Genomic DNA, 22147 nt, shown 5'->3' with positions numbered 1-22147 from the left:
GAAAAGGTTTTTCCAGCAAGGGTGAGAAAGTTCTGGAATGGCTGCCTGGGGAGGTGGTGGAGTCCCCATGGCTGGGTGTGTTTAACAAAGCCTGGATGTGGCACTGGGTGCCAGGGTTGAGTTGAGGGGTTGGGGCTGGGCTGGACTCGATGGTCTTGAAGGTCTCTTCCAACCCAGGGATTCTGGGAATTCTGGGAATTCTCAGCCTGTGCCTTTCCCTGGTGCCGTTTTTAGCACAGACCCGGTCAATGGGAGATGTCACCACAGTGACTCCTGTCCCCAGCCACTCCAGCAGCTACTGAAGGTCACCAAAACCCTGCACCATGTCCCAGAGCTGAGATAAGGAGCTCCTGTTTGGGGATACTGCCGATTAAAGTCACATTTCCCTTACTGAGGTTTTTTGAGGAATGAAGAGCTGTGATCTGCTCACCTGTGACTCAGGAGAGCCATTCTCACAGCCTTGACACAGGTGGAGGGGTGGGGAGTCACAGAGGGGTCACAACAGCCCCACCACATCCTCTCAAAACCACTTCATTGGAGTTTCACAGGCTTTGCAGTTTTCATTCAGCCCAAACTTTGCCTCTGAAATCAGGAGATTGGGCCCAGCCTCCACAGCTCTGGCTGAGCTGTGCTTTGAGACATTGGATTTTCACCAAATTCAAGGGCTCTTGACTGACCAAGTTTCTGTCTCAGCTACAAATATCTGAAATGAAAAAAAAAAATTAAATTAAAAGAAAATAATGCAAGGAACAAGAGACAAAGACCAGCAGTTTTGCTTGCGAGTCTCTCAAGTACCTCAGTTCATCTCAGCATCAGCCCAGTGCCACACCACACACTCGAGCTCCCATAGAAAACCTATTTATTTCCAAATAAGTGCTTTTTTCCTGCAGTGTAAAAGGTTTGTGGGTTGCTCTTTTGTCAGCAAGGCCTAACAGGAGTATTTTAGCAGAGAGTGAAAAAGTGGGGAGGACTTCCTCCTCTGTTATCACTTTGATTGAATAATTTCAATTTCTCCAGCTAGATACACACAGATAAATAAATACAAGCTTCACACTTCATAGTAGAAAAAATTGAGAAATTACAAGGGAAAAAAAAAAAGCCCACAGAGGTTCAGGCTATTTAGGAGTGAAGTTAAATCCCTAAATAAAATAGAAATATATAATGGATGAATGTCCTCCCCTCACATTGCCACTTGCACTCAGGTGTATTTCTATTTCTCTATTACATATATATATATATTTGTTTTTCATTTTGTCTGTTCCCCCAGGAGAAGCCCCAAAGAGAAACAGAGATGGCCAAATTGACAGAGTCGATGAGTGAGTACAAATAGGAAGTTCAACCGCTTTCTTTTTCCATCTGTCCCCCTCCCTCTCATAAAGCCACAAACCCAGAACGCAGTGCTTGCATCCAGGGATCTCATTCAGCCCTCTCTTCACTCCCAAATTCATCATGAATCATTCCACTCCTAAAAAAAAAAATAAAGCAAAAGAAAATAGGAATCCCCAGAACAAGGGCTGCTATTTTCTTCATGCACTGCTTAAATCACATCTATTTGGGCTTAAATCCAGCAAAGAACCTGCTCCATGTTTGACTTTGTAAGCCTGAGGGGTTTTTTTTAAATAGAATGTAACTAATTGTGGATTTAATAAGTGCCTAATTTACTTGATTCATGTGTTCCTTTACAAGCTTACAGAAGGTCACTCTAAATCCAGTGCAATTATTCAGGATTGTTGCCTGTGCCACACATTCATCCCACAGGAATCATGGCCAGAGATGTATCTGGAAAGCTTTCAGTTGGTTTCTCTGGTTTGTGAGAGGTTTGTGTTGTGTTAAATGTGTGCCCAGCAATAAGTACTTTGTATTTTTGCCATATTTTGGGGATCTAGGTAATGGAGTAGTGGCTGTAAGCTTTTGTGGCTGAGAGATTCAGGCTGGATGATTCATTAGTGGACACAATCTGGAGACCATTTAGGGTGAAATCCTGGGAGACCACTGCCTCTCGCCCAAAATTTATCAGCTCCAAAGCTCATGGAAGCTTAAATGAATTGACTCAAAAGGGAGAAATATTTCACTGTGCTTAGCCAGAGACTACAGAATGACAGAAACACAGGTATGCACAACTTGTGTATGTCAAAAATTTCTTTCCAGTTACTTTTTTCTGCTTCTGTACAGAAAGCTTGTTCCTAGGGCAGCACTTCCCTGACTTTTTACTCCCCCAAATCCTTTGTTACCTTTTGAAATCATTCCCTGTATCTCCTTACCCATCTCATTGCAGGGCAGAGCCACCACTACAAGCTATCAAAAAATTATTTAAATATCAGAAACAGCCAATCCCACCAAAAGGTGCAGCAGGCCTGGGAGATCTTGAAGATCTCTTGTTCCAACCCTCCCGCCAAGGGTGGTGGGCAGGGGCTGGGATGGAATTCCCAGAGCAGCTGGGGCTGTCCCTGGATCCCTGGCAGTGCCCAAGGCCAGGTTGGAGCAGCCTGGGACAGTGGAAGTGTCCTTGGTGGCACTGGATGAGTTTTAAGGTCACTTCCAACCCAAACTCTTCTGGGATTCTCTGATTTTATATTGCTGCAGTATATATATAAAAGTATAAATATATATATAAAAATAAGTATAAGTATTTCTCCATGGTGCAGCCAAGCCAGGGTGGTAACAGAGGAAATCACAAAATTACAACTTAGCAAGGCCCAAAAAAGGACTGTGCCACTGTGGCCACAGCTCTCTTCACAGACAGAGAGCAGCAGACACAACTCTCTCCCAGGATTTTTCCTGAGAAGGGCAGTGAGAAGCTCAGAGAAGAAGAGAAAACAATTCTTATCTCTGTTCACTGCTCCTGTTGTTTTTGCACATGTGGAATGTGTTCTGGGGATTGTTTACCCAAAGTGATTGGTTACTTGGACACTGGTGAAGGTTGTTTGGATTTCTTGGCCAGTTGGGTCAAAGCTGTGTCCTGGCTCTTTCAGTCACAGGGGATTTTTTAGTATTCTTTAGTATAATATTCTTTAGTGTAGTATCTCTTTAGTATGTAATTTAGTATAGTATTAGTGCAATATAATTTAATATTTAATCCCTTTAATCCCTGTGGATGTTCAGTGTCACCCCTAGAAGCATCCCAGGACCCCACCAGGTGCTGCTGGATGTTGGATTGATGTGTAATCATGTCCTGATGGATGGAACAAAGGAGGAACCTCTTATCAAAGGTGGAAGCAGATAAATAGTATCTCCCAGGTCACTAGGGACTTGCTGGACTTTGCACAACCCTTCTGAAACAAGGTGAAGGAATATTGCCCAAAAGTCTTAGGGGAAAGCAATCAGACCCTCTGAGTGCTCTGAGGAGTCAGAGGAGAGGCCCAGAACACTTTGTAACTGATTGGGAAACCCCAAAAATTCCCTGTGCAGTTCCTTCACTGTGTTTGTCCTGCCAATTATTTTATCTGACTTAACTTTGAGAGAGAATGATGCTTAAAGGGTTTACTGCTGCTTTGTGTGAGGATTTTTTCATACTTCATGCAAGGCTTTTATGAAATTATCAGATCATTTCGTGGCATTTTAAAATATTTTTAATAAATCCTGGACAGGGTTGCAAGGTGTAAATAAAATTCTTAGGGAATGTACAGCAGTACTTATTTTAAAACTGGTGCAGAGTAAAATGAGATAAATGAAGTAGATAAATGGACCTCGACTTGGACTGCAGGACCTTTTTCTTGGAACTGAGAAAATAAAGAAGGACATTCAAGGCCTGAGAGGGTTTCAGAGACCTGGAGAAATGGCTTGATCATGGTACCAATATAACAGAATTATTACTTGCCTTCCTGTTTCACCCAAGAGCTGCTCTCCTCTCTTCCCTTTGTTCTTTGCACAGCCCCAGGAAAAATCAATCCCCTTCCCAGCACTGCTCTGTATTTTCTCTCTCTCAGAACACCCTGCTGAAGTTGCCAAGCACTGCTCACTGCCCCTTCTCCTCCATAAAGATTTTCTGGATGTTTCTGCACTAATCAAAGCCCCTGGACCTGAGATTCACATCACACCACACACCAAGAGGGAGACTGAAGGAGCACTGATGCAGAGGTTGTTCCAAGGCTGTTTTTGTTTTTTGGGTTTTTTTCTTTGCCAGCAGGAATAAGACTGTATTTTTGTCACATTTTGCATTTCCATTCTCAGAGGCTCTGTCACATTGAAGGGAACATTGGTAAGGAAAAAAATGCATTGTTGTTATTTTCTGTCCTCTTTCCATAGAACTTTTATGGTGATGGAAAGAGATGAGGTATCATGACAGAGCCTTATACTTGAGATCTGTTTTCCTTGAAAGTTAAAAAAAAAAAGTGAGGGGGGAAAATCATTTTAATACAACAGTTAAAGTACAAACTAGCAAGAAATGTTCTGCTAAATTTTTCAGGATAGTCCCTAAGAGCTGATACAGAAGCAGAAATGAACACCAAATAACACCACTCTTTGCCTCAAGTTATTATTTTACAACTCTTGCACAGAATTAATAGAAAGCCACCACAATTACACTGAGCCCCAGGGAACTGTCCAAGAATTCCTTTATAATGCCTTAAAATCCATATGCATTTTAAAATTTCTTTATGGCTTGAATTAGTCAATTTTCCTCATATAACCTCAGAATACTTAAAAGCTGAGCACATCCAGGAAGCCAAGAATGAAATTATTTTCCTTGCAACTTTTGTTTTCTTCTTTCCCTGTTGTTCTTAAGGTCCCCATGCCCCAGTGATCATTTTTAACCCAAATGCCATCACCAGGCCTGCAAATGGCTAAATCCCAGCAGGGAAGGTAGGAGAGCAAATATTTGACAGCAGAGGAAGGAATCAAGTGTTCATCCTGACCTATTTGGCTAATAAAAAAAATTATTTAGAGAAATATCCTCTACAGAACTCTCCAGTCCTCAGGAATGATCCTCATTGGGAATGCTTTGTGGAATGAGCACTACAAGGTGTTTAGTGAGTAGCCAAATATGTTGGTGTCTTTAAGAAAAGTCATTTTGAGGCTGTCAAAGTTCTCAGCTTTGCAGAAATGTGGATCTGGGGTGCCATGAGCAGAGGGAAGCTGCTCCAGGCTGGGAAGGGATGGGAAATGGGCAGGGCTGGGTGTCAGACACTGACATCCAGCTCAGATCTGCTCCCCCAGCAGGGACTCAGCAGGGACCAGCTCTGCTTGCTCTGCTCTGCTGCCCAGCCACTCCACACACACACCTGCCTGAGGACAGCCAGAGGCAGCAGAGCTGCTTTAAAATAAGGCTGTTCCTTCATTTGTTACAAAAATGTGAGCTCCAAATGTCCGTGGATGTATTTCCAAATGATGAATACTGAGACCTCAGATGGCTCCAGATAAAACCTTCTGAGTTAAGGATACTATGAATTTTACTCAGAGAGGCTAGAAAGAATATAAGCCAACCTGAAGGAGTTTCAGGAGCAGACAAACCCCAGGAGAGAGTTGGTTTATCATGAAGTGCTTCTCCCTAAAGGTTTCTTTTTCTTGTCTGTGGTGTCTGAGCCTGAAGTGCCCCTATTGCTCTCTCAGACTTGTAGGGAGAATTTATAGAGAAAAAATGTTTCTGCTTTGAGTTACTTGAAAGTCACAGCATTTCCAGATTTACACGTGCCAGGGTAGTCTGGAATTTAATTTTTTGAGCAGTTCTGATGATTTTGAATTAGTGGTTTATGACCTGTAAGAATGTTTGCTGCTTGGGACATTACAGCAAATACATATCCAACCTTCTCTCTGGCTATAGGACATGGTAAAATTCCTACTTCTACCTATTTCCCTCCAGTACTACATATTTTATCTTTGCCTTTTGTTCTGTTTCCTGGGCTGCATCTACAGAATTGTTGGCAGGAATTTAGGGGGAGAGTGTGCCCTGTTCCCTGCTCAGGTGATTTCCCACCTGCAGAGCTGCCCCAGGCCTGGGCCCAGCGCAGGGAGGAGCTGGAGCTGCTGCAGAGAGCCCAGAGGAGGCTCCAGGATGAGCAGAGGGATGGAGCAGCTCTGCTGGGAGGAAAGGCTGGCACAGCTGGGATTGTTCACCTGCACAGGAGAAGCTTTGGGCTGAGCTCAGGGTGGCCTTGCAGGGCCTGGAGGAGCCCCAGGAAAGCTGGAGAGAGACAATTTCCAGGGCATGCAGGGACAGCACCCAGGGAATCGTTGAGTCTGTGAGGGTCCCCAGGACAAGGGAAGAGATGAGAATCTGACTCCATGTTCTCAGAAGGCTGATTTATTATGATATGATATGATATGATATGATATGAATACTATACTAAAACTATATTGAGGAAAGAGAAAGGACACAGACAGAAGGTTTAACAAGAATGGGAATGAAAATCTCATGACTGCCTCCTCAGAGTCTGACACAGCTGATGGTGATTGGTCATTAAGTAAAAACAATTCACATGAAACCAATCAAACCTGTTGGTAAACAATCTCCAGCCACATTCCAAAGCAGTGAAACAGAGAGAAGCAAATGAGATGATATTGTTTTTTCTCTGAGGCTCCTCATCTTCCCAGGAGAAGAAATCCTGGGCAAGGGGATTTTTCCAGAAAATATGACAGTGACAGGGAATGGCTGCCAGTGCCAGAGGGCAGGGCTGGATGGGCTCTTGGCAACGAGGAATTGTTCCCTGGCAGGGTGGGCAGGGGCTGGGATGGAATTCCATCCCTGGATCCCTGGCAGTGCCCAAGGCCAGGCTGGACACTGGGGACATTGGAGCAGCCTGGGACAGTGGGAGGTGTCCCTGCCATGGCAGGGGTGGGGTGGGATGATCTTTAGGGCCATCCTATGATTCTGTGATTTTAACCTTTTCATGCCCACACCAGCAGTCAGTGGTGCAGCAATGCTGCCCTGGGTGGGCACAGCCCCTTGTGCAGGTACAGAACCAGGCCTTTGAGAGCTGATCCTAAAGCCTGGCTTTCCTCTCCTCACTCCAGAGCCCTGATTATTCCCTCTCAGAAAACATTTCTAAGGACAGACTTCCAGTTCAACATTTCACACTGGTATCAAGTGCCACCCATTTGTTACAGAGTGCAAAATTCAAAAGCAAAAACTCCAAAACACTTGGAAAAGTTATTCAAGAAAAACATTTGCCTTTGCTTGGGGGAGTAATTTATTTTGAAAATATCCAGATATCCTCTGGTTATCCTTTTTTTTTTTTTTGAGGTGTGCCAAGAGCAGAATAGGAAGGCTGGTTTTCCCACAATATGCATTTTCCTTATCTCATGTTCTGTTGTTACAGTTATTACTAGAGAAGAAGTTTTGTACCAAATATTAAGCTACAGATGGAAGTGATACATCTAATTATTGTTGATTCCACACTGTTTATGTAGGTTGATAACATTTATTTCCAACTTAACTCCCTAAATCTTTGGTCAAATTTGAATTACATGTAACCAGAATATGTATGATTTTATTATTGTTGTTGTTTTGCTTGTTTCAGCAGAAATTAGCTGATGCATACAATCAAAAGTACAGAAAGAACACTGCTGTTATTAAATGAAAAAAACAGTTTATTCTTTGAGGCAAAGGTCAGGTTTGAGGGGAGAATCAAATTCTAAAGTAGGGATTCATTATGCAGGAAAGCAAGAATTTTATTGTCTCAGTGATGCACTGACAGGGGCCTAGAAGAGCTGTGAACTTATTTATGCAATAATTAACAAAGGAAACTTGTCTTAGGCAGGAAGATGACTGACAGCTTTTCCAGTCATGGGTATATAACATTGTGAAGAGCATTTCTTGGCATTTTCTGAGCTTTTAAGGGTCTTATCTTTACCTTTTCTCTGCAAGTGTGAAGGACAAAAATTGGTTGGTTTTTTTCCCCAAATGAAAACCAAGACTCTCACAAAGTCATTTGATTCTAGAAGCTTGGGTTTTTCAAAAAACATATTAAATTTTGATAGCACTGCTAATATTCCTTGGCTAAGCTAAAAATCTTTGTGAAAATTAAATTCCAAATCTCAGGGATGAGATAACCAAGAGCTGAATTATGAATGAAGTAAAAATTTCTGGTTTTCTATTTAGGAACAGTGATTACATATAAGCTACACTGGACTTCTTCTCCTTGAAACAGAGTATTTCCTGTTCCTTCCACTTTTATATATATTTTCCTTTCTTTTTATTAGCTCCAGGTCACCCATTGCTAAATCACCCACTTCTAAAATAGAGGCTGCAGTCAGGCTGCCACTATTTAAACATTCTCAATGTTCTTTGCATTCCTGGGGCCCACAGCAGAGTCAAGCTGGGTTTTCCAGTCCCATCCTTCCCAGGACAAGGTGGGATTTCATTCCCTGCTGCATCAAAGTTGTTTAGGTACAAAGATAAAGCACTTTTAGACAAAACACTTTCCCAGCTTCCCAGGACACTGCTCTCTACAATCCCAATCCATGGTCCTATTGCACCAACATCTTCTGAAGGGAAAATTTGTGACTGTGGATGAGTTGTGGTATGAGATACACTCAGGAATGAAATTTTCTTCAGAGGGCAAATATATGCCTGGGAGGTTGGAAATTATAATTGATTTAAGCATGTGTAGAAATTTAATCATGAAAGCTGAAGTCACTTCAGATTTTAAGGATCAGATTTTGAGGACCTTGGTCAAAAATGTCAATTAAATGGTTTAAGCCTTTACTGAGACATCATTTTCTCATCATACCCAAATAATAAGTGTATGTTCAATTGTGGGCCAGGGAGAATTGCCCTCTAACTATCCCTGGCAGTGCTCAAATCCAGCTTGGAGCGGCCTGGGACAGTGGAAGGTGTCCCTGCCTATGACAGGGGTGGCACTGGATGATCTTTAAGGTCTCTCCCAGCCCAAACCATTCCATGATTCTATTTGGGGCTCGGTTTCATAATTTAAAGGCTCTTCTAATGCAGAGCTTTTTCTGTGGATTTTATTTAAAATCCACTTAAATCTTCCAGAGGTGCCAACCAACTTCTTCAACTGGAGAGGTGAACATTGCACAGTGCTGGAAGTGCAGCTTCCACCTGTAAAGAGTAGGGAGTTCATACTCAGGATAAAAAAATAGTCATTAAAATGTCTAATCAATTGTCTCCACAGAGAGCAGATGAGTCAAATTCAAGGGTGAAAAAAAGGATCAATATTTCTGAAAGCTGTAGAAGCCTTTCTCTCTTGGATCAGCCTTATCAAGCAGAGAAAAGACCACAATGGATTTTAGTTCTAGGAAATAGAATGTGAGAGACAGCAAAGAATGCTGGTCAACAGCTAAGGGAAAAACAAACCAGAAAAAAATAAAGCATTTGAGATGTATAAGTACAGCTGTTAAACATGTAGTACCATAAAGTATTGGATTTTTAAAACCCTAGACTTTGAAAATTGTTTGCAAAGGTGTCCAGAATCGATGACTGGAAAATATCATAGAGCATGGCAAGATAAACTATTTGATGTGAAAGAGAAATGTCCAACTTCATTGGGAAAAGGGCCCAGTTGCACTTTCCAGTATAAACAATGAGAGAAAGGTTTTTTCAGGGTGTTTTGGACAGATGTCTTTTAATTGCCTTTTAATCAGGTATTAAATTAATCCCTGAAGCTGGACTATGTTCTCTCTGTATTTTTCACCTGCCTTCATTGCTCTCCAAACATTTGTCAGGGGATAACAGGGACAATATTACCCATATTAAAGGCAAATAATGCATGGAAGTGTGTGCACAGAACACATTAATTCCAAGTGTTATTGCTGAGTGACTGTCCATACTCACAGCTCAGCCTCTTCTAACTTTATTTACCACTATTCCTTTCACCATAAAATATCCTGAATTACATGGAGGAGAAAACCAGAAAGACTCCAGTGAGAGTCATTCCCCACAGTGAGAGAGCTGTTAAAATATAAATAAACAAGAAGGCAGAGACCTGCAAGATCTGTCCCCTTCTGAGGGAGCCCAGAACTGTTTTCAGAGCCAGGGTTTGGGCAATGGGGCTGTTCTGTTCCTCCAAACCAGTCAATCCCTGATTTCAGCATTCCTCTCTTTGCTGCTCCTGCCCAGGAATGTCTCACAGGTTTCTCTCTCTGCAGGAAAAGGAGGACACAGCTGTGTTCACCTGCTGATCCTCACTGTTGGCACTGCACTGAAATTCTGCCATGTAATGAGAGATTGCTCTTTCTTCCTAAATAATTCCCCTATCTCCCTTCTTCAAACATTTGCCAGCTTGCAGAACCTCTCTCTAATCACCCTGTTAGATTTTGTAATCCAAATCAGCACCCAGAGCCTGCAGTCCTGGTTGTTCTTTGCTGAACTCCCCCCACTTTGCCATCCTCACACTCCATAAGTACATTTATTAATGCACATACCTGTAAGAAAAATAGTGCAAAACAGAAAAGTTCATCCAAAATAAAACTCAGGGCAGACACAGGTGGTGGTAAAGTTCCTCAGACAGGTGCACTTCTCCTTGCCCCCTGACACCACTGAGGTGCTGTGGCACCTGAAATCCTCAGTGCAGGAGAGCCCTGGAGGGGCTGGAGCATGTCCAGGGCAGGGAATGGAGCTGGGAAGGGGCTGGAGCCCAGGAGGGGCTGAGGGAGTCTCAGGGTCTCTGCTGCTCACAGTGACCCCAAGACGTGTTGGAAAGTCTCTTTTCCCAGCCCAGCACTCAAAGAAGGAGTCAGAGCTCTTCAGTTCTTGGTCTCAAGGTTGTTTCTTGTATCTTATCTGTAAAATTTTTTCTCCTGTCCAGCTGAGGTCCACTCAGCAAGTCAGACAGAGGCACTCTGCCTGCCCCTGGGGTGGTGTTATCTTTTTATATAAAAAACTACATATACAATATTTACAATTACTTCCCAATCCCTATCACCTATGTTAGACAGTGAGCTTCTACTCTAAACGAATCTAAAAGTGCCAACATCACAGCAGAAAATGGAGGCCAAGAAGAAGAAGGAGAAAGGCTGGACACACCCAGTTCCTTCCATCTTTCCCCCTGAACCCCCATTCTAAAAACCCCAAAAATCTATTTTTTTACCCTGTGATAAATTCACTATCATTCTACTTGAACTTTTGTGGCTTGCATATCTTCATCTAAGGTTGGTAATTTGCTCCATGTGGATTTGCTCCATAATCCAATTTGCTCCATAATCAAAACCACAGGCATCTTGGGTTCTGTGCCAGGTGTGACCATGTTCACAGGGGTCTTAGGATGAGGGAAGACACCAGGATCTGACTCCATGTTTCAGAAGGCTGATTTATTATTTTATGATATATATTGTATTAAAACTATACTCAAAGAATAGAAGAAAGGATTTCATCAGAAGGCTGGCTAAGAATAGAATAAGAAAGAATGATAACAAAGGCTTGTGGCTCAGACTCTCTGAGCCAGCTGGGCTGTGATTGGCCATTAATTAGAAACAACCAACATGGGCCAATCACAGATGCACCTGTTGCATTCCACAGCAGCAGATAACCATTGGTTACATTTTGTTCCTGAGGCCTCTCAGCTTCTCAGGAGGAAAAACCCTAAGGAAAGGATTTTTCATAAAAGATGTCTGTGACAGCCAGGGTCTCTGAGCCCCCTGGCAGGGGTCTTGGCAGTCCAGGACAGCCAGAGGAATGTCCTGAACTCCGACAAGGGAGCTGGGCAGGGGCTGAGGCTGGAGCAAAGGAGGCTCAGGGGCCCTTGTGGCTCTGCACAAGTCCCTGCCAGGAGGGCACAGCCGGGGGGGTCGGGCTCTGCTCCCAGGGAACAGGGACAGGAGCAGAGGGAACGGCCTCAGGCTGGGCCAGGGCAGGCTCAGCTTGGACAGCAGCAGCAATTTGCCCATGGAAAGGGAGCTCAGGCCTTGGCAGGGGCTGCCCAGGGAGCTTTGCAGTGCCCAGCCCTGCAGGTGTCCCCTGCAGGTGGCACTGAGTGCTCTGGGCTGGGGACAAGGTGACAGCACAGCTGGGACTTTGTGACATTGGAAGACTTTTCCAGCCTTAAGGACTCTGAGATTCCAGGATCTGGGAGGTCAGATCTGAGCCTCCTGTCTGACTCCAAGTGTCCCTCCATGGCTTCAGGCAGCTCCCACTTCACCCATGGAACAAAGGGAAGCTGCGTTCTCCTCCCACTGCCTCAGGATGAGTGATGGGGAGACGATTGTGCTTCCAAATCATGACACTTTCAATTACCATTTTCCTTCATTCACAAGAGCTAAATCACACAATGATTGTCACTGTCTGACATATTTATCATTGTCAGGCTGAGCCTGCTCTCTCTACATCACAGGATTCCTCTGTTTCTCCTGGGATCCTACACAATGAAGTCATGTCATGTGTCATGAAACATTTGCTCACCTACCTGCAAACCAAAGGACAACAAACAACATCACTCCCTGTCCTTAGAAATGGCACATTTCTGTTGAGGTTTAAAACCTATACTTTCACTTGACAGTTTGGGTGGCAGTTTAAATTTCTTCTTGTGTTCTGTGTTTTAGTATTGTTTGAGTAGTTCTTTTAATGACAGGTAAAGAATAATTCCCTCTGAGATCTCCTGGATGGTGTACTGGCAAATTTTCTTCTTTCTTTTTTTTTTTTTTTTTTTTAATAAAGCAGCACAGAACTATCTCCAGACCTCCTGCTAAGTTAGCTTTCTATGGCATATTGCTCTTGCATGCAGTTGAGTCTCTTTTTGGTGATAACATTATTATTTAGGGGAGTATTACTATTTAAGGCACAAGTAACTCATGCTGGTGCACTAATTTGTGGGTGAAGGCTGTGTATTTTTAGAATCCATTCAATCATGTGTGCTGGGCTGTAATGTTTCAAAGTGAAATCTTGAAAAGCACCATACAAACCCCCTGAAAGTGAACAGAAAAACTCCTACTGTTTCTCTGCCTCCTAACTTGATCAGATGCCCATGATCAGAACATGAAAAGGAAAGGGAGAGGTTCATGAACACTGCTAAATTATTTATTTATCCCAATAGATTTGAGTGGGTAAATCTCAGTGAGGTGTGACTTTGCTGACTGCTAGTCAGGTATATCAGAGAACAAGAGTTATTTCATTTATTTAATTTATTCTTTATCAAAATTATTTCTTTATCCCAATAATTTGAGAGGTTGATCCCAGTGAGGTGTGGCCTCACTGATTGCTAGTCAGGTACATCAGGGAACAAGAGTTTATCCAGAAAAGTTGTGGATTTCCTGGAAAACTTTAGGGCCAGGTTGGGTCTCCATGAAACATTTCGCTCCTGCAAGATCCTATTTTGGACACCCCAGCTCCAATCAAACTCTTCTCTTTTCCTTCCCTCCCAATTCCACTTCCAAAGCCTTGACAGAAGATTTTATTGATCTGCATCTTCCCACTCAGCAGCAGAATGCCTGGAAATGCTTCTTAAATGTTATTGACTCTGATCAGGGATTAATTTCTTTTAAAATTTTTTAATTAAATGAGTGATAAACAGATCCCATAACAGAATCTGTCTAAAAAAAAACCCAAAAATCCAAGGCCTATCACTAAACTTGATAAGGCCTTTCTAACAATCCTTGCAGTGCACTTCTCTTTTTCCCATGGGATAAAACAGCCATAGCAAACAAATTTAATAATTGAAGATAAGACGAGGTGAAAAAGTTACCAAATTATATAAAATTTATAATGTACAAATGAAAATGAGGGGTGGGAATGTGTAATTTTAAGTTCAGCAGTGCTTTTTCATTTTAAGAACTCTTTTCAAACTTCCTTAGGAACAGAGAAGAGGTAAAGTAGAGTGGCAAAACCAAATTTTTAAGAAAAAGGAAATATATAGAGAAGGGGGCTGGGGGAAACTCATTTTTATCAAAAGATTATAATTTCAAATTGAGCCTGCATTGTGTGTTACTATAGAAACTCCCATTTTGTGGCATGTTTGTGGGGAAAAAGTCAAAAGTTGCATTTTAATGAAGGCAGATCACACATTGGCTTTCCTCGGGAAAGCCAAATAAAAGAGAAGTTTCTCTCCAAAATTGGATAATTACCCCAAATAAGGTGAGCTAATTAAGGTCACTGGGAAGGGATATTAAATCCTGAAGTGCCAATATGTTATGTTCATTTTTCCATGCCAGTCCCTGCCTTCCAGATTGTGTATTAGATACTGCAGGAGCCTGATGGATTGAGAGGCTCGTTGCCATGGCAATATTTGCTGCTTTGCTGGTATTCCCTACAGAAAGTAAAGGATTTTTTTTTTCCCTACTCAGTTAGATAAATTGGCTAAATATAGCCAGGGATGTTGGGGAACTGAAACAGCAGAATGTGCTGGGGGGAGGATCTGGGGAAGGACTGGGATTTGTGAGTGGTGAGGAATCACAATGGGATGTGGAACAGTGAGGGGAATGGGGAAACTGGGAAAGGGAAAAGGGAAGGAAGGGAAAAAGAAGAGAGGAAAAGGAAAGGGAAAGGAAAAGGAAAAGGAAAAGGAAAAGGAAAAGGAAAAGGAAAAGGAAAAGGAAAAGGAAAAGGAAAAGCTTTTATCTCCTACTTTCAGAGCATATCTTGCTTTTAGAGATGGGAAAGGGAGAATGGGCAGTGCTGCCAGAGCTGCTGGTGCTTTGCTGTGCTCCAGGTAATTAATAACCTCAGGGACAGCTAAGAGGTAAAAACCTCTAAATTTTAAAAATTTAAAAAGTAAAGCAATGAAATTGCTTACCACTGAAATTGTCAGTGTAAATCAGAATTTGAGCTCCAAATATAAGCCGCCTTCTTCTGTTCTGGTTTTTTTGGGGAGGTTTTTTTTGTTAATCTTTGCTCACAGCGTTTTTAAAGCAAGGTGTTGAAACCATTTCCATCCTTCTCTTGGCACAGGGAAAGCCAATGTGCTCCAGTCAGATGTTAGGGAGTGCTGTCTCTTCTGGAGGGTTCAGTCTGTAGCTCAGAGGTGTGGGAAGAGTGCGACAATGTGCTTTCTTTTTAATATTAGCCCATCTCAGCCAAGCATCCATGGATTGCTGCAGAGTTAAAAAAAAATAAAAGGCTGGTTTGTTTCTTCCTCTTCTGCACTCCTCTTATGCACAGAAATGCACTGATAAATCCATAGTGTTTGCCTTGAGACTTAGAAAGAACCTGTTCAATAAGACTGACCAGGCAGCTGTGACTGTCCTTGGGGATACTTCACTTCCCAGCCACCCTTTCCTCCTCCTTTCCATGCCAGTCATCCATCAGAGTTTTATATTTTTTAGGATATCAGACAATCACACCATACTGTTGTGACAGACATCTTTTATGAAAAATCCTTTCCTTAAGATCTTTCCTCCTGAGAAGCTGAGAGGCCTCAGGAACAAAATGTAACCAATGGTTATCTGCTGCTGTGGAATGCAACAGGTGCATCTGGGATTGGCCCATGTTGGTTGTTTCTAATTAATGGCCAATCACAGCCCAGCTGGCTTAGACAGAGAGTCTGAGCCACAAGCCTTTGTTATCATTCTTTCTTTTTCTATTCTTAGCCAGCCTTCTGATGAAATCCTTTCTTCTATTCTTTGAGTATAGTTTTAATATAATATATATCATAAAATAATAAATCAGCCTTCTGAAACATGGAGTCAGATCCTGGTGTCTTCCCTCATCCTCAGACCCCTGTGAACACGGTCACAATACTGTGGCAAGCCATGAATGCAGCTCTTGCAGCAGAGGGTTCACACTCACAAGGAAGAGCACAAAATGTGTAATTCAGGGATCTGGAGATTCCCTAGGATGGGACTTTTCCTGAGGGAAAACACTTGTAAAAGGTGCAGGGTGAAGAGGCAGAGGAGAAAAGAGCAGCTCTAAAACCAAGATCTAATTCCTCATGCTTTCTGAAAGGCACAAGGAACTTTAGAGAGGAAAAAAAAAATACAGGCAAAGGGCAGAAAAGTGGGAACACCAGTGGGGCAGGGAAGAGTGGAGGGGGATGGGAGAGGCAGGAAAGGCAGCAGCTTTTCAGACTGTGCTTCACTCTCTGTGTGTCACACAGAGTTTGCATTACAGCAGTCCCAGGGATGTGATCAGATAGAGAAGAAATACAAGAAGACCCAAGCAAGCAGTGAAAGAGTGAGGGAAAGCAGAGGAATTAAAGATGATGCTGAAATGGTGAAGTGCTGTTGAGACAGAAATAACAGAGCCCTCTGTTCACACCAACAGCCAGAGCTGGGAATGAAGACAAGAGAGAGGTTTGGAAGAGAGGAGGAAAGTAAAAAAATCCTTTATCAGGCATATTAATATTCAGTTGTCAGATAGACCTGAAAGAAATTAAACTAAAATTCAGAGAATTAATTACAGTCCAACAGAAACAGAGAAAAGTTGCAAGGAGGGAAGAGAAAGGTGAGAATCTTAATATCCTATTTCCACATGGATAACCTCCTCAAATCCACATTTCTTTGAAATTACAGGTAATAGAAATATGCCCTTGAATCACTCACTGTTCAAAACCATCAGGCTTTAGGGTGAGGGATAATGAACAGGGACAAAAGTAGAGGGAAGCTGTGGATTTCATGCCCCTGGAAGTGTCCAAGGCCAGGTTGGACACTGGGGCTTGGAGCAGCCTGGGACAGTGGGAGGTGTCCCTGCCATGGCAGGGGTGGCACTGGATCATTTCTAAGGTCCCTTAAACCCAAACCATTCTGGAATTCCATGATTATTGGAACAGAGGGATCAGGCTGATGGGAGTGGAGCTATTGGGATTTCTAATTGGTTTTGTGGTGTTTTGGTTTGAGTTGGGTTTTTTTGAGAGGAAAGCTGTTTTTTTAATAATAACTCACACAAAATAAATGACAAAAAGATTCATCCTATCATTGAAGAAGGATGTAGGATCATTGGGAATGAACATGCGTTTGTAAAACAAACAAAGAAAAAGAAGAAAATAAGAGGTGCTTATAAATGAGATCCAAGGAGAAAGAGCACAGAAGCTGAGGAGCAGCAAGAGAAGAGCACAGAAAACTCTTTACAGATCTACAAAAGCATAGGAGGGGTTCATGGACTCCTTGATGAGAACAAACAAATTAAAGATGCCATTACCAAACTGAGCAGGAGCATTTTCAGAAGAGCAGCTCCAGTGAATGCTTTGTAGGTGGGACACAGGAAAACAGAGAGTTGGTGTCCCTTTGGAAATGCTCATCTGCAGTGTGTCTCTCCATGATCACCACTGATCATGGCTATGAGGCCACTGTGCTCAAATAAATGCCAGCTGCACACCTGTATATAAAAAATTTTATTTTCTTAGGCATAGACTGGGAGGAGCTGAATTTTCCACATAGGAATGTACATTTCTGTGCCAGGATTTTCAACAAAAAATGTCAAAGAATTGACAAGAACAAAGATGTGGGTGGGATGTGTCTTATCAGACATTCCCAAGGTGACAACAGCACAACAGATGTGGTGTTTGAGCTTTTGTGAGCCCCCAGCAGAGGGGAAGCTGCTGGAGAACTGTCTGTTATTGATTCACACTGCTCAGAATCCATTTGTACTGGCTGGTTTGGGAGCCATTCTAATTTACAGTCTGTCATGCAAATTGCTCTTGGCCTGTGAAATATTAATCTATTAGATAGACACCCCATGCCTGCACACTGAACACATGGACTCCAGATCCTTGGGGAATTTGCTTTTTAAACAACAGATTATTGCCCACATTCACTAACTACTTCTACAAACAGCTCAGTAATTTCAAGCTTTAATAATCTCCTCAATTCTCTTCCTGCATAACGAGAGGTAATATTTGATGTACTAGGAATTAAAGACCTGGTTCCGTGGGTTTTTTTTCATTTAAAAGGAAGCAATTTCCGTGGCCACAAAGTTTTTCTTCAGTGTCTGAAATGGATCTATACAAACACACTATATATATAAGCATATATTTGGGGGTGTATAAATATTTGTGGATCTTGCACAACCTTTGATTAGATTGGAGATGGTGGTGATGGGCTGAATTCAGGGTGAAGCTTTGTTAGGGTTTACACCAGTGACATAAAAATCCTTCCCTGGGAGAGTGAGGAGACCCTGGCACAGGGTGCCCAGAGAAGCCCTGTGTGTCTGGGTTTGAAAAGCCAGGTGTCTGCTAAGGAAGGCAGGAACCTCCCCTGAAATGGAAAATGTGAATCCCCTCCCTCTGAATTACTGTAATTTTGAAATTAAGAGGCTCTCAGGCAAAGATATGGTAGTAGGGATGACAGTTATTTATTAGGGAAGAATTTTTTTTTAAATGCAGTAACACAAAACAGCACTGCCAGAGTCAGACCATGCCCTGTTCCCCCTGTGTGTCAGGGGGTGGCACAGCCCCATCCCACGGGGGCTCAGCCCTCCTGCAGTGCCAGCTGTGGCTCTGCTGGAGCAGGGATCCTGCACAAGGGGGGAGTTTTCCTCTGCAGCCCCAGGGCTGCTGGAGATGGGCCTGGGCTCCCTCTGGCAATGCAGGGCAGCAGAAGCTGCTCCTCTGGCAATGCACTGGGCAAAGGCTGCTGGGCTGTCCCAGCACCTCAGATTGGATCCAGGTAGGAATGCTTGGCTCCTCCCCTGGGCGCAGCATCTCCCCATGGGATGATGGGATTGGATCAGCCCTGCAGGGACACTCAGTGGCCATGGACAGCAGAGATCTCCTGCAGGGAGGATTGGCTGTGGCAGAGAGAAAGAAAAAACTGCCCCATGGACAGCAGAGAACTGCCCCAGCTCTGACAGATGGGAACAGAACACACAGCCCCTGTTACATCTTGTAACCCAGGACACTGGGGCTGCGCCTGGGTCGTTGGCAGTGCCCAAGGCCAGGCTGGACATTGGGGTTGGAGCAGCCTGGGACAGTGGGAGGTGTCCCTGCCATGGCAGGGGTGGCACTGGGTGGGCTTTAAGGTCCTTTCCAACTGAACCCTCATCTGATTCTGCTGCCAGCTCTGACCCAGCCCATGAAAGGCAAGGCCTGGATTTCATTAATGAAGAGCATTTGCTGAGGAACATCTTCTAATTCCACAGCCCTGAGGAATTCCCTTCCTTCTTGGCTTGGTTTCCAGCAGAAGAAAGCACATGGCCCTCATGACCGCTCATGAACTTATCCTCCTCATCCTCTCCTAGTGAGGTGCTGAACTTATCTCTCATGAACTTATCCTCTCCTCATCCTCCCTAGTGAGGTGCTGGAACAAGGCACCCAGTGCTGATGGTTTGGGAGAACACAGCCTCTTTGGGGATATAAAACATGGGCAGAAAGTGACAGCCAGGGAGGAAGGAAGCAGCAGAGATCATTGATCTCCCTCAGGCAGACACCTGCCCCTGCTGTAGGGATGGAGAGGAGCCCTCAGCACCTTCTGTGTTCCCCACACAGCGAAAATCAGCTTCCCCTATTTCATTTTGGGCAGAATTTCTGGGCTGCTTCTGCCCACCAGTCTGGTAAGAATAAAGAAAACAGTCTTTATAAACTCAAATAAATCAAGAGGCTGTGGTTAAATTTCCTGTTGGAGATGGAAGATCAAAGGCAGAGGAGTTGGAGACATGTTTGCCTTTGAAAAGCCATCCAGCAGAATCCCTGGGAATGTGTTCTCACAGGTAGAGCAGGGAAACACTTGCATTTTTCACATTTTTCATCTCTCCCTGCCTCCAAGGCAGGAAATTCATCCCCGCCCTCATCACAGTGAGGTGAGGGCCATCACCCACAGCCCTGGGTGACAGCAGGCACAGCACTGGAGATGGGATGGGATTGGATTTATCCCCCAGTCCAGAGCCACTCCCATAAAAACCCAAGAGCAGCAGGCCAGCTGGTTATTTTACAGAGAGAAACAGCCATAAATGTCCTCAAATACAAGCTAAAGCAGCTGCCAGAGGCTCTGCCCTCTCCATGGGCTCTCCCAAGGGTGCTGCACCAGAACCTTTGGAGCTAGAGGGTCTGAGTGCTGCTCATTAGCACGGCCTTCATGGTAAAACCCAGCAATTGTTCAGCTATGACAACCTGTGCTGCATTTTCACCTCAAAATCCAGGCTGTTCATGTGCTTTTAGCTCGTGTTTGAATTAGTGGTGCAGATTTTTTTATATATTAAGAGTTTTATCTTAAATTGACTGTGAAATTTGGTCACCTGATGGACTCAGCTGTATCTGAGTATGAGGAAAGTCTGTTTAACAAAGCCAATTGGTGTCACTCCAAGCAAACGCACACATTTTAAAACAAAAATTAATCAATTTTTTTCTGTTACATCAACTCATACAAAGCAAAATATGCCATTTTTTTGGCAGTTTAGCCCCCAAATTTAAATGGCTCACAGTCCTTTAGCACCATCTTGAGAATAAAGTGACAAAGTTGTCACAGTATTATTTTACTGCAGCAGTCATTTCATCTTTAGTGGTGTAGAAGACTGATAGGGTAACTCCTTGTTTTTCTCTCCTGTAATCATTACTTCACATTATTTTATATTCACCTCAATAAATCCATCCCAAGAGCAGTGTGTGACATGAAGATTATTATTTGCTGGTAGCTTTATTATATGAGCAATAACAGTTCAGAAAATGATAGAAAGCTTTGCAGCTACATTGGCAACACCCTAATGAACTGTCATTTTAATATATGTTCTAGCTAGTCTTGATGGAAAGCACCACAGGAAAGTTATCACTCCAATTTTTTAAAGATATGAATATTATGAAGACTGTAAAAGCATGACAGAAAGGAATTGTTGCTCTGCACAGCGTGCAATTATTTATTCCAATTTTATATCATAAATAAAATCTTCCATTAAAAAATCCCCCTTAAGTATTATTTTAAAGGTTTTTCCTATAATAGCTCATGAAATCATTCGTTTCTATTCCATAAATGCATTAGGAACAGAGAGTCACTAAACAGGAACTGAAGGGATAAAAGGAAAAATTGATACAAATATTTTTATCTCCAATGTGCATCGAGACAGAATCCTCTGTGATTATAAAATCAACCCTGGAGTGATTGCAAAAAAATAGAATCTCATTTGTGTGACACACAGGTGTGTGCACAGGCAGGTTCAGACAGACACACACAACAAATCTTCACAGAATCCCCAAATCCCTGAGGCTGGCACAGCCCTGCCAGCCCATGCAGTGCCAGCTGTGCCCCGTGGGCACCTTGTCCCCAGCCCAGAGCACTCAGTGCCACCTGCAGGGGACACCTGCAGGGCTGGGCACTGCAAAGCTCCCTGGGCAGCCCCTGCCAAGGCCTGAGCTCCCTTTCCATGGGCAAATTGCTGCTGCTGTCCAAGCTGAGCCTGCCCTGGCCCAGCCTGAGGCCGTTCCCTCTGCTCCTGTCCCTGTTCCCTGGGAGCAGAGCCCAAGCCCTCACTATGTGAATATTTTCCAAATATTCATGTTCATGATCTGTATCCGAGGTTGCCAGAGACGTGGCATTACCAAAATTCATAATGTATTAGCTGAAATTCCTTCCATGCATATTTCAGCAAAGTTGTACAGGCAGCATTTCAAATCGCTGCTGTCTGGGAGATTTTCAACTTCTGTTCTGACTTGGTGCTTATACAAATGCAAATGCAGGAGATAAAGCCAGGAGCAGCAAAGGGGAGAACGATGCCTTGCAAGCTTCCCCTGACAAGTTTTCCAGCACATCCCTTCCTATCCCTCCCATGTAGAGAAGGAGAAGGACTCAGGTGTGCTGGTGGTGAGAGCTGGACCTGCCCCACAACCCCTCATGCCCTGGGCTGAGCTCCAGTGTGGGCAGCAGGAGAGGGATTGGGATTGTGTCCCTGAGCCCCTCAGGTGATTTCCTGCACCTGCAGAGCTGCCCCAGGCCTGGGCCCAGCCCAGGGAGGAGCTGGAGCTGCTGCAGAGAGCCCAGAGGAGGCTCCAGGATGGGCAGAGGGATGGAGCAGCTCTGCTGGGAGGAAAGGCTGGCACAGCTGGGATTGTTCACCTGCACAGGAGAAGCTTTGGGCTGAGCTCAGGGTGGCCTTGCAGGGCCTGAAGGAGCTGACAAGAAAGATGGAAACAGAATATTCACAAGGGCCTGGAGGGACAGGACAAGGGGGAATGGCTTCAACCTAATAGAGAGTAGCATTAGATGGGATCTTGGCAATGAGGAATTGTTCCCTGGCAGGGTGGGCAGGGGCTGGCATGGAATTCCACCCCTGGATCCCTGGCAGTCCCCAAGGCCAGGTTGGACACTGGGGCTTCCTTCCTTCCTTCCTTCCTTCCTTCCTTCCTTCCTTCCTTCCTTCCTTCCTTCCTTCCTTCCTTCCTTCCTTCCTTCCTTCCTTCCTTCCTTC

At 43.8% G+C, this 22147-nt stretch overlaps 1 protein-coding gene across 2 annotated transcripts in view; it reads left to right on the top strand.

Annotated features, from left to right (window-relative positions):
- Nucleotides 1-22147, top strand: part of KCNJ6 (potassium inwardly rectifying channel subfamily J member 6) — a 167691-nt gene that overhangs the window by 56336 nt on the left and 89208 nt on the right. The window contains exon 2 of one of the 2 annotated variants that reach the window (XM_036381701.2): nt 1268-1316. The exons of the other annotated variant lie outside the window; for it this stretch is intronic. Within the exon in view, the coding sequence (XP_036237594.1) occupies nt 1292-1316 (25 nt within the window). The 5' untranslated portion in view covers nt 1268-1291. The remainder of the gene's footprint in view (nt 1-1267; nt 1317-22147) is intronic. 2 annotated transcript variants of the gene reach the window in all.

Source organism: Molothrus ater, chromosome 2 (genome assembly GCF_012460135.2).
Source record: "Molothrus ater isolate BHLD 08-10-18 breed brown headed cowbird chromosome 2, BPBGC_Mater_1.1, whole genome shotgun sequence".
NCBI lineage: Eukaryota > Metazoa > Chordata > Aves > Passeriformes > Icteridae > Molothrus > Molothrus ater.
Note: the sequence above shows the minus strand (reverse complement) of the source record. Positions and strands in the feature narration are given on the sequence as shown.